At 44.6% G+C, this 18,262-nt stretch overlaps 1 protein-coding gene across 1 annotated transcript; it reads right to left on the reverse strand.

Annotated features, from left to right (window-relative positions):
* Positions 1-1,214: 1,214 nt before the first annotated feature.
* DMRT3 (doublesex and mab-3 related transcription factor 3) lies at positions 1,215-16,194 on the reverse strand. The gene is made up of 2 exons (XM_053564602.1): positions 15,382-16,194; positions 1,215-2,902 (listed from the first exon to the last, which is right to left on the reverse strand). Exons 1-2 carry the CDS (start codon positions 15,830-15,832, stop codon positions 1,938-1,940), a joined length of 1,416 nt encoding a protein of 471 aa, XP_053420577.1. The 5' UTR covers positions 15,833-16,194; the 3' UTR covers positions 1,215-1,937.
* Positions 16,195-18,262: the final 2,068 nt, after the last annotated feature.

Consider the following 18,262-nt stretch of genomic DNA (forward strand, 5'->3'; position numbering starts at 1 on the left):
AAGATTTTGAGGTTACTGTGAGCTGTGCCGCCACAGCACTCTACCCAGAGCAACATAGTGAGACTCTGTCTAACAAAAAAAAAAAAGAAAAGAAAAAAGACATTTGTCCTAGGCAGGTCCACATATTAGCACATCACATAAAATATCCTGGATATGTGTTTTTAGAATTGGGGCAAATTATTCTCCTTCACGTTTTTCCTTACATAAACAATGGTTAAATATAACCCTAATAACACATAATTTACTTTGAAATACTCTGGTATGTAACTATGTCAATTAAATACCTATTAGTCCAACTAATGTAAGGAATTTCCCCCCTCAGAGATTTCTCATTTCAAAAATGCCCAAAGGAAAAAAAAATGAGAAGGTTCTTTTGTTTCAATATCCCCTTTCCTTTGAGAACCCTCCAAGGATGGGGAGTCTCCTGGGCTGAGAGGCTTGTCCTTTTCCCTCTCGGGACAAATAAGCCCTTCAAGACTTATTCCTGCTTTGGGAACTCTTCCTGCATCCTTGTCATGTAGGATGACATTTATTTATTTCCTTATTTACTTTCCCTTCCGCATTCGTAAGTTTATTGTCTGAACTGAACAGTCTTCTTACCTTTCCAGCACTTTGAAGAAGGGAAACAGTTAAGTCAGAGAAGAGGTTGGTGTGGGCCCACCAAATGTTACTGTTTGAAAACTCTCTCTTAAATAATATGGGAGCAGGAAGTTTGCCATATGTAGCACACCCAAGAATGCTTTTAAAATGAAGGAACAAAGCTTTGGTTGCCAATGTTTTGTATGAAACCAGAATTCTATCTTCTCCAAGTGAGAATGAGGGAATGCATGTCTGTATCCTGAAGGCAAAGCCTTCCCACACTTCACTGTTCATTGTTGGTAGTTTTTTATTTTCCCTGTTTTTAAGGTGATTCTCCATTATAATCCTGGCCTATCTTAGACTCATGGCTAGGTAAACTGGACAGTAACACAGAAAGCATATTGTCTTACACACCAGGAGACACTCAGGAAGTATCTGCTGAAGAACTGAATGAAGGGAGGGAATGAATGAACTCGACTCTTAAACAAATTCTGTCCTAAACTTTACCAATCATATTTCTCAGGGAATGTCTCATTTACTTTGACTCCTGGCTCATGTATTAGTAAGTAGCTTTTACTTCAAGTTTCTATTTTTAGACATCCCCTTTCCACAAGTAGAAATGACATAAATCAAGATCATCTCTTAGTTTATTTTTTCTAGAGTCCTTAGCATGCTACATTAACCTGACAAAGCTTAATCTTGTGTTCATTTCACAATACATTTCATGCAGTTCACAGCTCTGATTGGTTTTACATCGACATTACACATGTTTCGATTCAGCCATGTGAAAAGAATATAATTCTTAATGGAGTTGTCTCTGAAAACTGTCCAAGCTTAAATAAGCATATGAGCAGTTTAGTCTTGAGTGCATCTCTCTTTAAAATGCAATGAGGAGTTTTAGCATAGAAATATAATGTCCCTGTGCATAGTCCATTTGCAACTGAACCACATCCTTTAGGTTCCCAGATCCTGAGGAATCCTCTTTGACAAAACTGTATTCAAGTATACTATTTTATTTAACATTCCAGATTTGAGTTTGGGTGCAAGGCCGACCTTCAGTTTTATACCCCCAAATAAATCTTCCATGGACCTAGCCCTCCCAAAACTATTCTTAGCATGAGACTCTCTTTTATAATGAACATTCAGCACTAAAGCCACAGGACAGAGCTATTTGGCATTTTCCAGTGAAGTGCAAGAAATTAAATAAGTTATGTTTTTATTGCTAATGTATAGAATCAAGCACAGCCACTTTGTCAAACAGAAGGAAAGGGTATACAGGACATGTGGCCTCTCCTCAGGTACCCCAGGGTCCAAATGCATAGAAATTGTCACCTGGCCGCCACCCATCCGGCACCGCTTTAAGATGAGGTGTTGAGTATTCTGGAGTCCGAGGAGTCAGACCTCTCGTCAAAGTCGTCCTCGGTGTAAATAGACTGCTTTGACACAATTGGACACCCGTCGTCCGGAATGGAGATCCGAGGGTCTTCTGTGGCCCGGGCAGGGAGGACGGGCGAGCTCCTGAAGACGCTGGCAGAGTTACTGGGGAAAGGACTGACATACTGGGACCTCAGCTGATACTGCTGCTGCAGCGTCATAGTATTCCACAGGGTGACATCGTTGGGCAAAAAGGGACTGGACTGGTTTCTCGCCAAAGTATTCCTCAGCATCAGCGGGTACCGGGGTGGCTGCGGAAAAGGGTGCTGCAGAGGCACCGCCAGGGGGTTGGGGACGACATTACTCGAGTCAGCAGAAAACCTCAAGGTGTCTGGGACCCGAAAGGCCGACCCCACAGACCATTTCGAAGAGGAGATGGGGTAAGAGCTCAAAGTGTGTTCAAAGATGTGCCCGTTGGAGGGCAGCACGAGACTCTCTGGCTCTGCCGCAGTCCGCTCTGCTCCCGGGACTGAAGATCGGCTGGACAGAAGGACTTCCACGGCGCTCACCAGGTCCCCCCCGCAGCCCTTGAGGATGAGCTCCAGCACAGTTGGCTTCTGGTTGGGGAATATTTTTTTTAACACTTCGAGTGGTGGTCTGTTGGCTTTCAAGTTGAAGGGCAGAGAAACAGTCCCAGATGGGCCCTCAATCAGGAGGTGATTCTGCTCGGTATGGTACTTGGGGCTGTCGGGGTGGCTCTCGGGGTTGCCTCCGTTTTTCTGGCCAGCATAGCCCCCTTCCTCCACAGACACTATCTCAGGGCTCTCGGGGGTGAAGCAGCTCTTACTCTTGACTGCATCTGGGGAGCTCCTCGGGTCAGCGTCTTTGTCGCTGAAGGCCTCCGTGTTGTCTCCCGAGCTGCCGTCCCCAAGCCGTTCTTCAGTCAGATCTGAAAAACAGAGAACAGCCGGGTTAATCCTTTCCTTATGTGCATAAAGGGGAACATATGTGCTCAGAAGGGAGCTGTACACAGCTTTTTGGAAGAGAAAGTGCATCCCAGTGGGTTATAATATACTGCACACCTCAAAAAAAAAAATACAAACTATGTCATTGGCAAGTGACAATAAAAACACAAAACCTATAAATAAAGATGCGGAAACAAGAGTCACTTCTGAGAATGCTGTGTGGAACAAGAAAGCCTGCCTTAAACACAGAATGGCTACAGGAACCTATCACCACAGGAGACATGGCTTTCACAGCAGTCGCAGTCTAAACAGGGAGGCTCCATGGGGCTGGAGGAGACATGTGGAAAAGCCCAGGAAAAAGCAGTAAATGAGCTCAGGCTCATCTTCCAGTTCCTCCTCTGCAGATGAGGTACCCCACTGTGATCTAGGGACCAGCTAGGGCACGAGATACCCACAGGGAATTTTAATATTCCAAATCCATTTTCCCATTGGCTGATTTTATGTTAAATGTCTCATAAACCCAATCAGTATTGTCATCAGATGACCATGTGCAATTGCGGATGTGAATGAAGGACATCTGTATGGATTGAAATAGTTCCTAGAAAGAGGGACTGGCAAAATTGGTTGCCTCCAACTTGCACTAGAGGGCAAACAAAACCAGTAATGAATTCCAGATGGTGGGACAGGTTGCTGGAGAAGAAAATGGCTGGAAAGGGTCTATGAAACTGCATGGGAACATTATCTGTCAGTGCAACAATGCACCCATAACTCCAGGACCAGCATGGCAAGAAGTGTGTGAACTGCTTTGTTAGGAAAGGACTCGAAGATACCTTTCTGAATTATAATAAAAGGAGGGGGAGCAGATTGACTGCTTCCCAAATAAAACAGATTCACTATGAAGTAAACTACCCTGTTTCCTCGAAAATAAGACATCCTCTGAAAATAAGACCTACTTACAGGAAAGATAAGACGTCCCCTGAAAATAAGACCTAGCGCATCTTTGGGAGCACACCTTACAATAAGACACAGTCTTATTTTCGGGGAAACAGGGTAGTTACAAACATGGCATTTTGATCTAAGATATTACTCCCAAGGGGCTAAGCAGGCAGAGAAGAGTAGCTATCATGGTTTGTCTTGCAGTTGGACATTCTAACAGACCTTCACAATAAAGGAACATAATTTTTATTAGCAAGCTCTATACAAATAAATTGTTATCCTTTTTAAAAACACATACTGGCTGTGGCTACTCAAAACCAGGGTAACTGATGTAAAGATGAAAATTTTTAATAAACCAGTTGTTGGGTTGTAAACAATTGGTTTGCTGGTGTTTCTTACCAGCCTGCCTGAATAACCTCATTGTCACCCTGTCCCCGGGTATACCTGATTATGTGCAGATAGCCAGCCGGTGAAATTTCATGCAAGCAGCTTCCAGAAACCAGCCCCTCCTATTTGTTGTTGTTTATTTTAAAAGCCTTAAACAAAGGCCCATTTATGGAACATTCTTCTAATCTGGGATGTATCTCAAATACAATTCACAAAACTTTGGTTTTTCACAAAGCCATAAATATGTGCCAAGCATTAATACATTTTAAAATGTTCTCAAATTACATTAGTACAACTTTCAATCATAAATCTGATATGAATTCTTACTTAAACGGCTTCTTTTTTTCAATGTAAAATATAAGGTTTCCAATGTGGGGTTCATATTTAGCCCACACTTATAAAGCCATTTTTGTTTCCTGTAATGGCTCTGGAATGCACAAAACACTACTTTGTTAAGAGAAATTTGACATATTCTCTCCTACAACTTCCTAGGACAGGAGAGCCAGCTTTACCCTTCTACGTTAATACAGTATTTGAACTCTATGCCCTTGATCCAAACAAGAAAAACAACAACCAAAAAACCTATTGATTTCAGGACAGGCACCATGGCTCATGCCTAGCACTCTGGGAGGCCAAGGTGGGTGGAATGCCCAAACTCACAGGTTCAAGACCAGCCTGAGCCAGAGTGAGACCTCATCTTTAAAAATAGCCGGGCATTGTGGCAGGTACCTGGAGTCTCAGCTTCTTGGGAGGCTGAGGCAAGAGGATCACTTAAGCCCAAGAGTTTGAGGTTGCTGTGAGTTATGATGCTGCAGCACTCTCCCGAAGTGAGAGAGAGAGAGAAAAAAAAAAAAAATTATAGATTTCCATTCTAATTAGCTAGGCCTATTTAAATTTTCTTAACTCTTGACCTCATACATACCTCTTGGCTATTACTCTACTATTAAATATTCAAGCATGAGTGGCAGTGATGGTTAGGTTAACTCAGCACTAAGGAGAGCACACAACTGGAGCTTAGGAAAACAAGTCCAGTATCCTCCCTATTTAAATACAGACATAAGATAATATTTTAAATACTATGTACCTCTAAACAGGTTCCTTATTTCTTTAACTTTTTAAATATATTATCTATTATTACCAGCATCAAATACCTAAATCCCTGAACTATGCAAGATACTGAGAGGAACAGAATAAAGGGTGGAAAATACCAGGAAGTATAACACTCACCCCTACCTTGCGGACTTTTTTATCTAGTTGCGGACATAGGAAAATGGTGTAGGGGAAAGCAAACAGGGCCAAGCAGGGTAAGCATCAGACACGATGCACCTTATACATCAAGGTTCATCGCAGCACTGTCACAGAGCCGAAGGTAGAAGCAACCCAAGTGTCTATCGAGCTGTGAATGGACACATGAAATGAGGTACATGCCTCTAGAGGATATTATTCAGCCTCAAAAAGGAATGAAATTCTGACCCGTACGACGACATGGCTGAACCCTGAGGACATTATGCTAAGTGAAGTAAGGCAGACACAAAAGGACAAACTTGACATGATTCCACATATATGAGACACCAGGAACGGGCAAATTCACAGAGACAGAAAACGGAACGGTGGTTACGGAGTTTCAGTTAGAATGATAAAAACATTCTAGAGATGGATGGTGAGAACTGCACACAACTGTGAATTCACCTAATGCTGCTGAACCACATATCAAAAAATGGCTAAAATGGTAAAATTTATGTTATCTATATTTTACTACAATAAAAAAAGAAAAAAATGACTATCATAGCAATATAGAGGATGGTGAGATTTTTTTAAAGCAAGAAACAACTGGGCTTTGGGAACTAAAGATACAGTCTAAGCATAGCTAGAAAACTAAAACCTCAACTAATTTTTAAATATGTGAACTTAAAAATAGCTTGGAATTTTTTTCTTAGAGAAAGAGTTTTGCTATGTTGCCCAAACTGATCTCAAACTCCTGGACTCAGCCTCTGTGCCTGTAGCACAGTGGTCAGAGTGCCAGCCACATACACCAGAGCTGGTGGGTTTGAACCCAGCCCAGGCCTGCCAAACAATGACAACTATAACAAAAAAATAGCTGGGCATTGTGGCGGGTGCCTGTAGTCCCAGCTACTTGGGAGGCTGAGGCAAAAGAATCACTTGAGCCTAAGAGTTTGAGGTTGCTATAAGCTATGAGGCCATGGCACCCTACCCAGGGTGACATAGGGAGACTCTGTCTCAAAAAAAAATTTCTGGACTCAAGGGATCCTCCTGCCTCAGCCTCCCAAGTTGCCAAAATTACAAGCATAAACCACCACAACCCAGCAAGCTTTGTGTTTTAAAAAGTAAACTTTCCTCACTTTGGATGAGTTTCAAACACTAAAAAAACAGGTGGAAACATTTTTTCAAGTTTGTCAACCAAATTCACTCTTTGACAGCACACTTCAGGCTCCACAGTTAAAGAGAAATCTGGGACTAATCTAATGAATCTACCATTATAAAAATGGAGTTTTTCCAAGGTGGCAACAGATACACCGTCCCAATCAACTGAACACTGGAGAGCAGGATTATACGTCTGACAACATCAAATTCCACTTTTGTGCCCAGTTTCCTAAATTCTGTAGAACAGACAACAGTAGAATCTTAAATGGGTGCCAGCTTGTTCAGCAACTGTGAACCCCTAGACTGGAAAGGCCACTTTCTAGTTTTGTTGTTACCTCTTGCACCTGCTACTGGGACATGCCAGTGCATAACACGCTTCTGGTTACTTGTCAAGAAGTAGTAATAGACTGTGCTGAATCATCTGTACTCTCTCTACAGATTTTCTGGGCTGATCGGCTCTCCACCTGGGTGTCCAAGCTACAGCCCAAAAAGTGCGAAAAGCTAACAGTATGTCACAGGAATCAAATCTACAAATTCAGGGTGTTCCAACCAAGTTCAGCACTGTTTAGTCTGTGTTCTAAGGGAAGACAGAAGATGCTGAATAAATCCAACAAGTGGAACACACCTGTAACCGCACATAAAATCCTGTTAAAGGATGTTGGGTGAGCAGAAAGAATCCCCATCAAAATCCACTGCTATTGGGGTTTCAAAACTGGCCTTGCACTAAGAATAACTCTTCACCTAACAGTTATTTCTGAAGGGCACATTATGCAGTCCCTGCAATTCTGTGGCACTATGGTGTCTAGAATTGGTTGCATTTCTGTACCTATTAACTAAATGTATTGTAAACTATTCTATCATAAACGGACTTTCACAAGTAATTATAGAGGGTGAGTTTTGAGCCCAGTGACAAAGTGTAATTTAATAACAGGTGTTTCTTTACGTCTCCAGATTTTTTCCTAAATGAACTTTACAAATCTTCTAGTTGGTTCAAAACACAAAGGCCTTTCTAGATATAGAAACATGAAACTGCCAACTAAAGAAATGAAACGGGAAATACTCCTCTGAAATACTCTGCCCTCTCTCTCTTCTTGAAACTGAGACCCTAATTCTTGGAACATAAAGTATAAGATAATAATTTTAATAAAATTATTATCTAAATATTATTTATATAATAATATCTAAATATCTTAATAATATCTATTATTATTAAATAATAATTTTACCCCTATTATGTAGGTGCAAAAAAATAAAAACTATGAAGTCAAAAAGGGGGAAGTCAATTTTATCTGGTAATTGCAAATTAGTTATTGAAAGTGATAGAATCTGCTATTTCTATCGCTAAACATATAAAAGCTTTTAAAATCTTCCTAAATATTGACTTTTCAATTTCACATTTCATAAGGTAGAAACACTCACAGCCATCCCTGATACAAATAGTAAAGGTTTTTAAAAGTAGATATTCAACTAAGAAGAAATTTTTTTCTGTGAATAATAGTACCACCAACTTCAAAATAGATATGCCATAAGATAGCGATAAGACCTTTTTTTAGCTATAAAACTTTTAAGGAAGGAGAGAATGAATGCTCACGAAAGTGACTTCCAATATAAAATTAATGTACAAAATATAGCTTCCTTTAGAGGATTTTTTCATATGAAAATATAGAGTCCAATAAAAAAATTTATGTATTCATACGTATTTTAAGATAGCCCACCACAATTTGTAAAGCATTCTGCTCAAAACACATAAAAACAGAAAATCTTTCTGACTTAGATGTTGTGGTTTTTATCCTTTCTACCTAAATATATTTATCAGAACAAGATATGTCTTATACACAGAATGAAAACACAAAAATTCTGGCATAGAGAGGAGAATTTCCTAGCTTAAGTCTCTGGACAATTTTTCATTCACATTGTGCACTTTGAAACATAGATTGTCATGTCCTCGTTCATTCACTTGAGCTTTGAGGAACACATCTGTAAATAACAGGGCCCTGACAGGTAGTTTCCAACACACACAAATCAGCAATGGCAGGGAAGGAGCCCAGGTAGAATGGGACTTCTAGAAGGGACCATTTCTCAGAATTCTAACAGGAGACAGGCTTTGTACACTTCTGTTGCTAGCTTTATCTCACATAGTGATGAATCATAACAATCTGAAGTATATCAGGGAATGAATCTCTGACTGAGACAGAATCTCTGTCTGACTGTCTTTGGGGAGACATTGGTATAGCAAGGGCTGGAATGAAAAAGTATGATCCAACTTCACCTATAATCCTAGCACTCAGGGAGGCTGAGGCTGGAGGATCCCTTGAGCTCAGGAGTTGGAGACCAGCCTGAGCAAGAATAAGACCCCTGTCTCTACTAAAAATTGGAAAAGTAGCTGGTGTGGTGCCTCATGCCTGTAGTTTCAGCTACTTGGGAGATAAGAAGATTGCTTTAGTCTAGGAGTTTGAGGTTGCCTTGAGCTTAAAAAAAAAAAGGAAGTATGGCCTGCAAATGTAAACTTTGCATGTCTTGCAAAATTTAGTTTTGCTCTCTTTCTTTACTCAGAAGGGAGCACTTTTCAAGAAGCGGAGGTGAAATTACCCATAAATCTATGTATTTATTTGGTATTTAACAACAATGTCCATTTAACAAATACCCTTAAATCCCTTACTATGCCCCCAGGTTCTGTGCTAGATAAGATTATGTAGAGATGATAAAAGAATTACTTCTTGGATATTGAGAGGCTTACAGTTTACTAACTAATCTTTTGCAAAATTTCAAGTTATCTGCATAGTAGTGATATTTTACAGTGGAACATAGCAAGTGACTCAAAAGACAACAGCTGGGCAGACTATGGTGACGTCACAGTAGAGAACATTGTTGTAAACATTTACATATAAAGACTATGGGTACTGCAAATATACATACTGGACTAAACAAAGTAATTATCAGTGGCACTGGATCCCAACTTTGTAAAATCTGTGTCTGCCTAGTTACTGGAATCAAGAGATTAGAGATGCTGTACAGAACTGACATACTGAGCGTTAAGTTTTTTCATAATACAATATATTGTTGTTACTTGGTACTTGATTGTGCTTTTTCGTAGCTGTTTATATAATAAACTGCAAAAGAAATCCCCCCAAATCCACCTAGTTATTTTAGTTTCCTTTCTAAGAACAGTAGTATGCATTGCCCAAGAAAGGAAATGACTCCTCACGGCAAGGTGGGACTTTGAGAAAAACATGACATAATTCTACTGGACCTGTGATTCTACCACCTCTGCTATGTGTACCCATGCATATGCCACCAGAGCCACAGAGGCCTAGACAAGCGGGTCCAAAGACCTGAGCAACTAATGGCTAAGTGGCTGCAACAGGTTAAAAGGGGAAAGCCAAGAGAAGAAGCAAGCAAGATGGGAGGAAGAAGGGAAGAAAAGCAAAGAGCAGGCAGGCAGGCAAATAGATTTTTACTCTGTCCTCCTCCCTGTCAGGAAGAAGTGCAACATTTCCAGAAAGGGGCTCCAAGTCCTCCAGGGACTTTGATTTATGAAGATTCACTTCCTTTCCCTCTGTAAAGCTGTTAGCAGAAAGTGCTGACTGGCTGCAGCAAAGAATTTCTCATCAATGCTCTTTGATTGTATTTTGCAAACAAAATGCCTGTTGCTTAGTAACATTTCACTTCAGCCTGACCTTCTCTGAAAGTTATTGCTATCAGATTCGATTTACACTGTCCTCCTGTGATTACTGTAATCTTTTAAACCCAGGAGTTCATCCATCAGGGAAAAGAAAAGTTGGTTGTGTAAGTCGAGAGCACGGCTATTTACCAGATTTATAACATCAGGGAGTGTGTTTGGGGGAGGAGGAGTCTTTTCCTGGTGGCAGTGGAACTCTGGTTCCTAGACTTGGGTCACACTCATTTTTTCCTGGCCCCTCTGTTCTCAGATCGACAAGATGAACACCAACGCTTCCCTTACGCAGTCCTGGGCAGCTCTGCTCTGCAGAGAGTAAGCAGCAGCTGGGAGAGGCACAGCACAAGCGACCCCCATGCCAAGGGATGTCCAGCAGGGCGACTGGAGCTGGGAGGGGAAGCCCGAGGCCAAGGGTCGCCAGATAAAATAAGAATGTCTACTTAAATTTGAACTTCAGATCATCATGACTAATTGTTAGTATGAGTGTCCCATGCAGTATTTGGCATCCTGTTTTTTGTTTGTTTGCATGTTTGTTGCTAAATTTGGCAACCAGCCTTAAGGCTCCTGCTTTGCAAGGAGATGGTAGGGAAGCTCGGGACAATCAGAGAAGGAGCGGTGGCCCAAGTGGTAGAACGTGGGAAAGTGGGTACACAGCCCAGAGATTCCGGAGTTGCCAAGAGCTAGCCAGGAAGGAACCGGAGCCGCTAGAAAGGAGACAGGCGGCAGGTCCCACCATCTGCACTCTGGAACAACTTTCCAATACCTTGGCCCAGGAAAGGGAAAGCACCCCCCTCACCACGGCCAGGGTCCCCATCCCGCTGCCAGCACGCAACCCTGCACAAACCCGCAGGGCCGAGAGCCCAGAAAATTCATCCAGGGCGGACATCCTACCGCTTAAGAGCCAACTGCAGGGGAAGGTTTGGAAGAGCCCAGAAGTGCCAGTGTGGATTTTCCTTTTTATTTGATTGATTTTTGGTTTTTAAAGTGCAACTCAGGCCCCTTGCCTCACATCAAGCCCTCTTAAAACCAGACTCCATTTTAAAAATTAATAGGTATACTCCCTAAGTAGCTTTTAGGTCTTTTACCACTTTTTCATTTGCTCCAACTATACAGTTACACAGTTTCCCACCCTGGCCTAGATGAATGTTCTCTAACACCCATTATACTCGCAGATGCTTCTCTTTTGGGGGGTGGAGATTAAAACTGAAAAATAAGCAGCAGCAGACCAAGCAGGTCTGGAGCTAAAATGCCCAGAGGAAGTATAAGATACTAGGCGGTGCCAGAAGAGGCAAAGTAAAACAAACACAGTTTCCCAAAATCTCCTAACTCCTCTCCCTATAGACATTTCATTCATTCTCTTTTAGAAGAAATAAATAAGAAAGAAGACCCTGTTTTTCTATTTGATCTTGTTCTCTTATTCCTAACCAATTTTTTTTCCTTTAAAAGCATTTTTTTTTTTTTTTTTGTAGAGACAGAGTCTCACCTTATCGCCCTCGGTAGAGTGCCATGGCGTTACACAGCTCACAGCACCTCCAACTCCTGGGCTGAAGCGATTCTCTTGCCTCAGCCTCCCAAGTAGCTGGGACTACAGGCAAATTTGTGTACCTATTTTTTTTTCCCAACGGCAGACATAAACCTAAGAAAAATCTATTGCTACAAATCTTTCCTCTCCAGGCACCACAGGCTGAAGTGACCCAGGACACTCTCCTGGAGGAAAAGTTGGGGGTGGGGAAGGGAGCCACAACACAAGAATATAACTTCAGCTTTTCACCTTGCACTTGACCCTTAAATTCCCTCAGCTTTGCGCCTGTCCTGAAAGGCTGGCTTGGCTGGTTGAGACTGCTGATTCAGATACACACAGCTGAAAGATGTTCATGCTTCCTATTATATTTTCATGGAAAGAAGTATAAGGAAAGTGTAGAAGAAATTTAGGAGAATAATTTCATTCATGTGTATATATAAGCTTAAATTAGAATTTTTAGATTTCAATCAAAATCTAATAATCCCAAGCCAATCACATATAATAATCAAGGAACAGGAGAAATTTATGTTCAAAAAGAAAAAAGAATATTTCAATCCATAGCTATAAGTAATAACCAGTAGAATATGAAAGTTCTCCTTAAAACCACTATTACACAGAAAAGAATATTCCACATACTATATCATTAAATAAAATCACCTCTATTCCTTTAAAGAATCTGAAGCAGAATTTTAGTAAGATTTCTTCCTGTTAAAAAAAAACTTGAGTTTTGTGCTAGCATGTCACTCCCTGAATTGAGTGGTCTTTCTCTAGTAGTGTCCAGCAAACATACTGTTCCTTAAAGCACGTGCTTTTCTCAAAGATTACTGGAGAAGAAAAGGATTCCATGGTGCTTTTTTATATAAGAAAATAAAATCACTCCAAATTTACGTAATAAAGAGGCCCTTTGCTCTGCCAAAAGACCAACCACATTGTAAAATCAAAGTTCACACAGAAACAGATCTACTACAGGATTTGTCAGATTCCTGACAGGCTGTGCACTTACCCTATATATGGACCTACTATTCCGATAGAGCTTCACTAACTCTCTACATGCAGTGAGCTACACAGCTAGGAGTATCTGATATTTTTCTAAGTACCCATGGTATATTACATACAAATACATTATCAAAACAACTTCGAAAAAGGTACAATGCATAAAGCAACAGGCAGTTCTCATTCAACAATTTTCTCCAACTTAAACCACAAACGGAATCTCTCTCTCCAAACACTGCACAGAACAGATCCACTTGTATACTCCTCTTCCTAATGGAAAACAATTATCTGTTCTAGTCCTGCCCTCCTCCCACATCCCCAATTTTTTTTAAATAATGGAATTATAAGTCAAATCAACTGAAAGTAGAAAACAAAAACTTGTGAAAATAAATGTACATGGTATGTGGGGTGACAGGCTGGAAAATGACCCTGATGGCTCAGTCCTCCAAAGTCATCACGTTCATCTTTCATTATGATAAATTCTATTCTCCTTTGCAACTACTTGTTTTTGATTTAGAAGGCTCAGGTGATCTCTAGATACTTGATGGGAGTAAAAGAGAAAAGCACCAGGTCTGGTTGGTTCAGTTGAAATCCTTTTTTAGTCTCCAAAAGCATGTTTCCTGCTGCTGCTGCTACTTCGCCTTCCTTCCTGTCCTCATTCCTCTCACCAGGTTGTTTTGGGTTTTGTGACTCTTTAGAAACCATGAACTTTGGCTATCCCAAGGAATAGTTTGAGGAACATATGATGTGAAAAGAATCCCCTCCTGAACAAGAACTACAGAAGCCAATGCCCTGTTTCAAGAGTGCTGCTGGGCACCGGGCCACTGCAAAATGCTACAGTGGCATTAACTCAGACGCTTGCCCTGGTCCTGCAAGAAATACAACTCGGGAAACTGGAAATTGAAAAATTAAGAAAAGATATTGGCTTGGATCCACTTGGAGAGCTGAGACCAAACTCTTCTAGTTACCTGTTTTTCTCCTAAGGGAGAAAAACAAAAATCCTTCCTCACCCTCCCATAACTCTACAGCAAATCCATAAATATTAAGAGATGAGACAAATGAGGGGCATTCTTCAGAGAAATGCTTGTACGTACCTTGGATTAAAATGCCACAAAAATCCATGCACAGCCAATTCACACCTGTCTTAAAAATACCTGAGTCCACTCTTCACCTAGGTTGTTCTCAGAGCTCGGCCTGAAAAGTGCAACTGAAGACAGGGCAGTGGAACTGGACCTACCAGGCTACCTCTCAATTCCCTACAAAATCAATGCATCTGCATCATGTACCCAGGTCCACACAGGAGCCCCATGCTCCTGAAAGCCTCTCCAGAGGCCATGGATACTGCCTTGGTGGGGGAAGGGGACGGTTGTAGACACCACCTCTAGCACTGTTCTACCTACAGGAGCATTCTGGACCTTCCCACAGCTAACTCCACATATCCCCTTCCCTGAGGAGATGGGCTTTTTCTTCTTTTGTACATTTGCTCCAGTAAAACAGAAACACCAAACACATGTTCACTGAATTCCAGCCATCAAAGGAGCAGTTTGGCTGGACAGGAGGGTAGACTAGAGATTCCCCAGAAGAAAAGAAAACTTAAGTGATTCAACCCGAGCGGGCCAAACTTATGAGGCTTACAAGAAAAACGGGTTGGGGGGATCTGCCCACCTTCAGTGCTCAGAGCAGACTGCCCTTCCTAAAACACAGCAAAGAGAAAAGCCCTGAGGGGAGAAGCGCCTAGAAAGCCTTTGCACCTAAGTGTAGGCTAAGCAGCCTGAGGGCCCAGCCTCCTGTGACCTGGGAAAGGATATGCCAGAAGTGGCCTTCCTTACTGGAAGTCAAATTTTGTTTTTACTTCTTTACACCACAAAGAATGCTGCGGGCAGCCTAGGGAATAGTTTAAAGGACCTAAGCCATTCTGCAATGATTTGGGGCACATGCACCAGATTTCTCGGCCAAGAAATCAGCTTAGGAGACTTCTGGGATCTTTTTACTGTTGTTCCTAAATGGAACTTCTTTCGCCAAATTGGAAGAATCTGGAGGCCACAGAGGAAAGGTAAAAGGGCTACGGGTTCTCTCAAGTTGGAGATAACTTGTCCTTGCTCCGAGTCCCCTGGGCCGGGCGGGGACGGAGTCCGCCAAACGTTGGGCCTCGGCTCCTTCCCTGCACCTACCCATTATACACACACCCCAAAAGCCAGAAAAGCGACTGTGTGTGCACGAGTTTTAATTTGGACCCGCCTGGCTCCCTTTACCCTCTAAATTTGGCAGTTTCCCTTTAACCTGGAAAAGGCACCCGGCGATCCCGACACACAGTCCCTCAATCTGGCCCGCCGCAGACGCCTTTCCGCCGACTGCCCGAGTTGGCCCCGCGCTGGGTCCAGACTTAGGCCGCTCACGCCAGCTTCTCACCTCTCACTGGACAGTAAGAACCGGCCTGACGGCTGTTGAAGACTAAAAGGCCAGGCCAACTTTCTGAAAAGTTGCTTTCGGGCCTCCCACGCAGACCCTCAGCAGACCCTCCAAAGTTGTCACCCCCGGCCCAACTCCCACACTGCAGACGTTCTTACCTGGCTTGGCGAGCTGCGCCGGCAGAGCCCCGGGTTGCGGCTCGCTGGGCCAGCGTAGCGCCGCGGCCGCGGCCAACTCCACTGCAGGGCGCGGCGGCGGCTGAGACGCCTGCGAGACCGGCGGAGGCTGCGGGGTGGACGCGGCATCCCCGGGTGGCGAGGGCCCGGGAAGAGCGCGCAGGGAGTCGGGAATGAGGCTCTCCAGGCTCTCGTTGGCCTGCTGCCGGCGCAGCGCCACCTGCGCCGCCATAACCCGCTGCCGCTCGATGATAAGGATGCACTTCTCGCAGGTGCAGTCCTTGAAGCGGCAGTAGCGCTTGTGGCCCTTGAGCCAGGACAGCACGCCGTGGTTGCGGCAGCGCGCACATTTCGGCGTGCGCTGCAGGGGCGCCCGCGGCGGCTGTGACACCGGGCCGCCCACGTACAGGTAGGGGGAGCCGTAGCCGTTCATGTCCCGGGCTCCCAGACGGGTTGGCGGGCTGCCGGCGGGAGAAGACCAGGAGGCGCTGGATGGTGGGGCTGCGAGGCCCGCTCAGGGGCGGCCTCCGAGTGGCGCGGCCCGGTGTCCCGCAGCCCCGGTGACCGCGTGTGTTCCGAGGAGGCTGGAGTTGCAGCAGCCTTCTCTCCAGCTCCCGAGGCGCTCACAGCCCGGCCTCCTGACTTGTGCCCAGCCAGTCCCCACGCCCGCTTCGTCTCCTTCCGCGACTGTTGTGGTGTGCGCAACCAGGGCGGTCCGTCCTCCCTCGCTTAGGCGCTGCGGTGGCTGCAAGGACCGAACGAGAGCTCAGATTAAGGCTGAGCCAGCTTGTCTGCAGCTCCCTCACGCGCCGGCCGGACCCAGCACCTCCTCCGCCGCCCTCCCCTAACCCCTCCTCCCTCCTACTGCCACCCCCACCCCTGGGGTCCCAGTCTCCTGTACTCCCCACCCGCGCCTTCCTCCTTCCTTGCGCCTCTCGGGTCCCTGCGCTTCACCTTCCTTGCAACCTGCAGCCAGGCCACTCTCGCGGGGGCGCTCACAGCCCCCTCCTCCAAGCCCTCTCTGCCGCCTGAGAGACTGCGGCGCTCCGGAGAGCAGCGGTGCACTTGGGGCGGGGAAAGGGAGGATCACGGGGGGGTGAGTGCCTGTTAGCTAGTAAGGGAGGTGGCCGTCCCCCTCCGCTCTCTTCCCCTCCTCTAGGCCTGATCTGGCAGTACCAAGCCCAAGGCCGCTTTTAATTTCTCCGACGCTTGGCCGTAGAAACTCGCCTCTGCAAGAACCCGAGTCTACCAGAGCGCTGAGGGTGCAGCCGGGGCACGGGTGGAGTTGGGGGAGGCGTGGTGCTGGTTCGAGAAAATTTTGGCTCTTTTTTTGATTTTCTTTTGCAACGTATTTTTTCTCTTTTGGTGCCCTAGAAGATAATGAATGTTTTTGAAAATCTACTGACCCAAGGATGACAACACGCTAATTTTATTTTTCTACCTTCCTTCCCATGTTTTAATTAAAAAGTCTCTGTCCTGAAAGGCCAGGGAATTGCTCCCATAGAGGATTTAGTGGGCGCTGGATCTAAACTTTCAGAGCCGACTCAGAAGCCATATTAGCGCCCCTAAGTAATTACGGGTATCATGAACCCTCTCTCCCAGCAGCTACTGGAGACATACAGACGCCTCCGGTCACCCAGTGTAGATCCTCGTGGACTCTAACTTAGTTATGGATAAGGAATGGGACGATTACCCCCTCCTTTAACCCACAGACGCGACAAAGGGGTAGAGAATCTGTGGCCTTGGGGCCACTTGTGGCCTTCTGGATCCTTGAGTAGGGTCTTTTGACTGAATCCAGATTTTACAGACAAATTCCTTTAATAAAAGGATTTCTGATGTGAAGTTTAGATTCAGTCAAGGGGCCGTCCTTGGGGATCTGAAGGGCGACATGGGGCTTTGAGGCCTTAGGTTCTCCACCCCATTGTTACTTGCGTCTTTGCAATCTCCTCAGAGTAGCGGGTTTGGAATGCCATAGCTCGGAGAACCTAGCTCTGGGTCGGTCAACCTCTGCCGCCAACCCCAAGCCCTCAGCCAACACTGAAAAACAAGTGGATGCAGTCGGAGCAGGGCCGCACAATAGCACTGTGAGGCAAGGGAATGGCAGTCCTGAGCCGTCGGTCAGTATTCTTCTGATAGCATACACTAAGCTCATCTCCCGGTGATGAGGTCTAATCAAGTGTTAAATGAGAGCACATTCGAGCCCGACACTTCGAGGGCACCGAGGCTCTTGTACCCTGGGGAGGTGAGGTTTCTTTGCACTGTTCTTAAGTAAGGAAGCAACCCGAAAATACCCCTCTGTGTTTGTTGTGAATTCAAGTAAAGCCCCACCAGGCGTTCAAGCAGCCAACCCTTGATTCACAGTAGGAAGAAAGGTTAAAAAGAAATCTCAGCTGTGTGCATGTCCCTTAAAGCCGGTCCGTTTCTTACACGTCTGGGAATTGAGGATCGTGGGAGGCTAACCTGGTTGGCCATGGGCAGGAAGCCCTTGCACGGGAGTACTGGCCCTGGGTGGGAGGCCTTCCCCCAAAGCCACCTGTAGTAGGGACCCCTAGGCCTTGCTCCTTCCCTCACCACCTTAAGCCCTCCTCTCCTTCCAGCCTTTAGGAAAACAGCCCTAAACACAATTGGAAGGAATTTCTTAAGCTCTCAGGATGAGAGGGAGAGATAGGTCATTTATAGTCCAGTGCTCCCGATGCTGGGAAGTGGGGAGCTGGCAGCGAGTCATTTCATGTGATGAGTGATATAGAGAGCCACATATCTGGGAATTTTTGCAGTGAAATCGCCAGGTCTCTTGGAACACTGAAGGAAGGACTTTTTTCAAGCCAAATTTCTTATGGTTTCTCCAAATGGTCAGCAAATCGGA

This window comes from Nycticebus coucang, chromosome 2 (assembly GCF_027406575.1).
Source record: "Nycticebus coucang isolate mNycCou1 chromosome 2, mNycCou1.pri, whole genome shotgun sequence".
In the NCBI taxonomy this organism is placed as follows: Eukaryota; Metazoa; Chordata; class Mammalia; order Primates; family Lorisidae; genus Nycticebus; species Nycticebus coucang.

What these genes read in the sequence shown, in the direction of transcription:
- DMRT3 (XM_053564602.1), bottom strand. Translation starts at nt 15,832, where the DNA reads ATGAACGGCTACGGCTCCCCCTACCTGTACGTGGGCGGCCCGGTGTCA. An exon ending in GGCGCAGCTCGCCAAGCCAG is followed by an intron (nt 2,903 to 15,381) that starts GTAAGAACGTCT and finishes TCTGTTTTTCAG; the next exon opens with ATCTGACTGAAGAACGGCTT.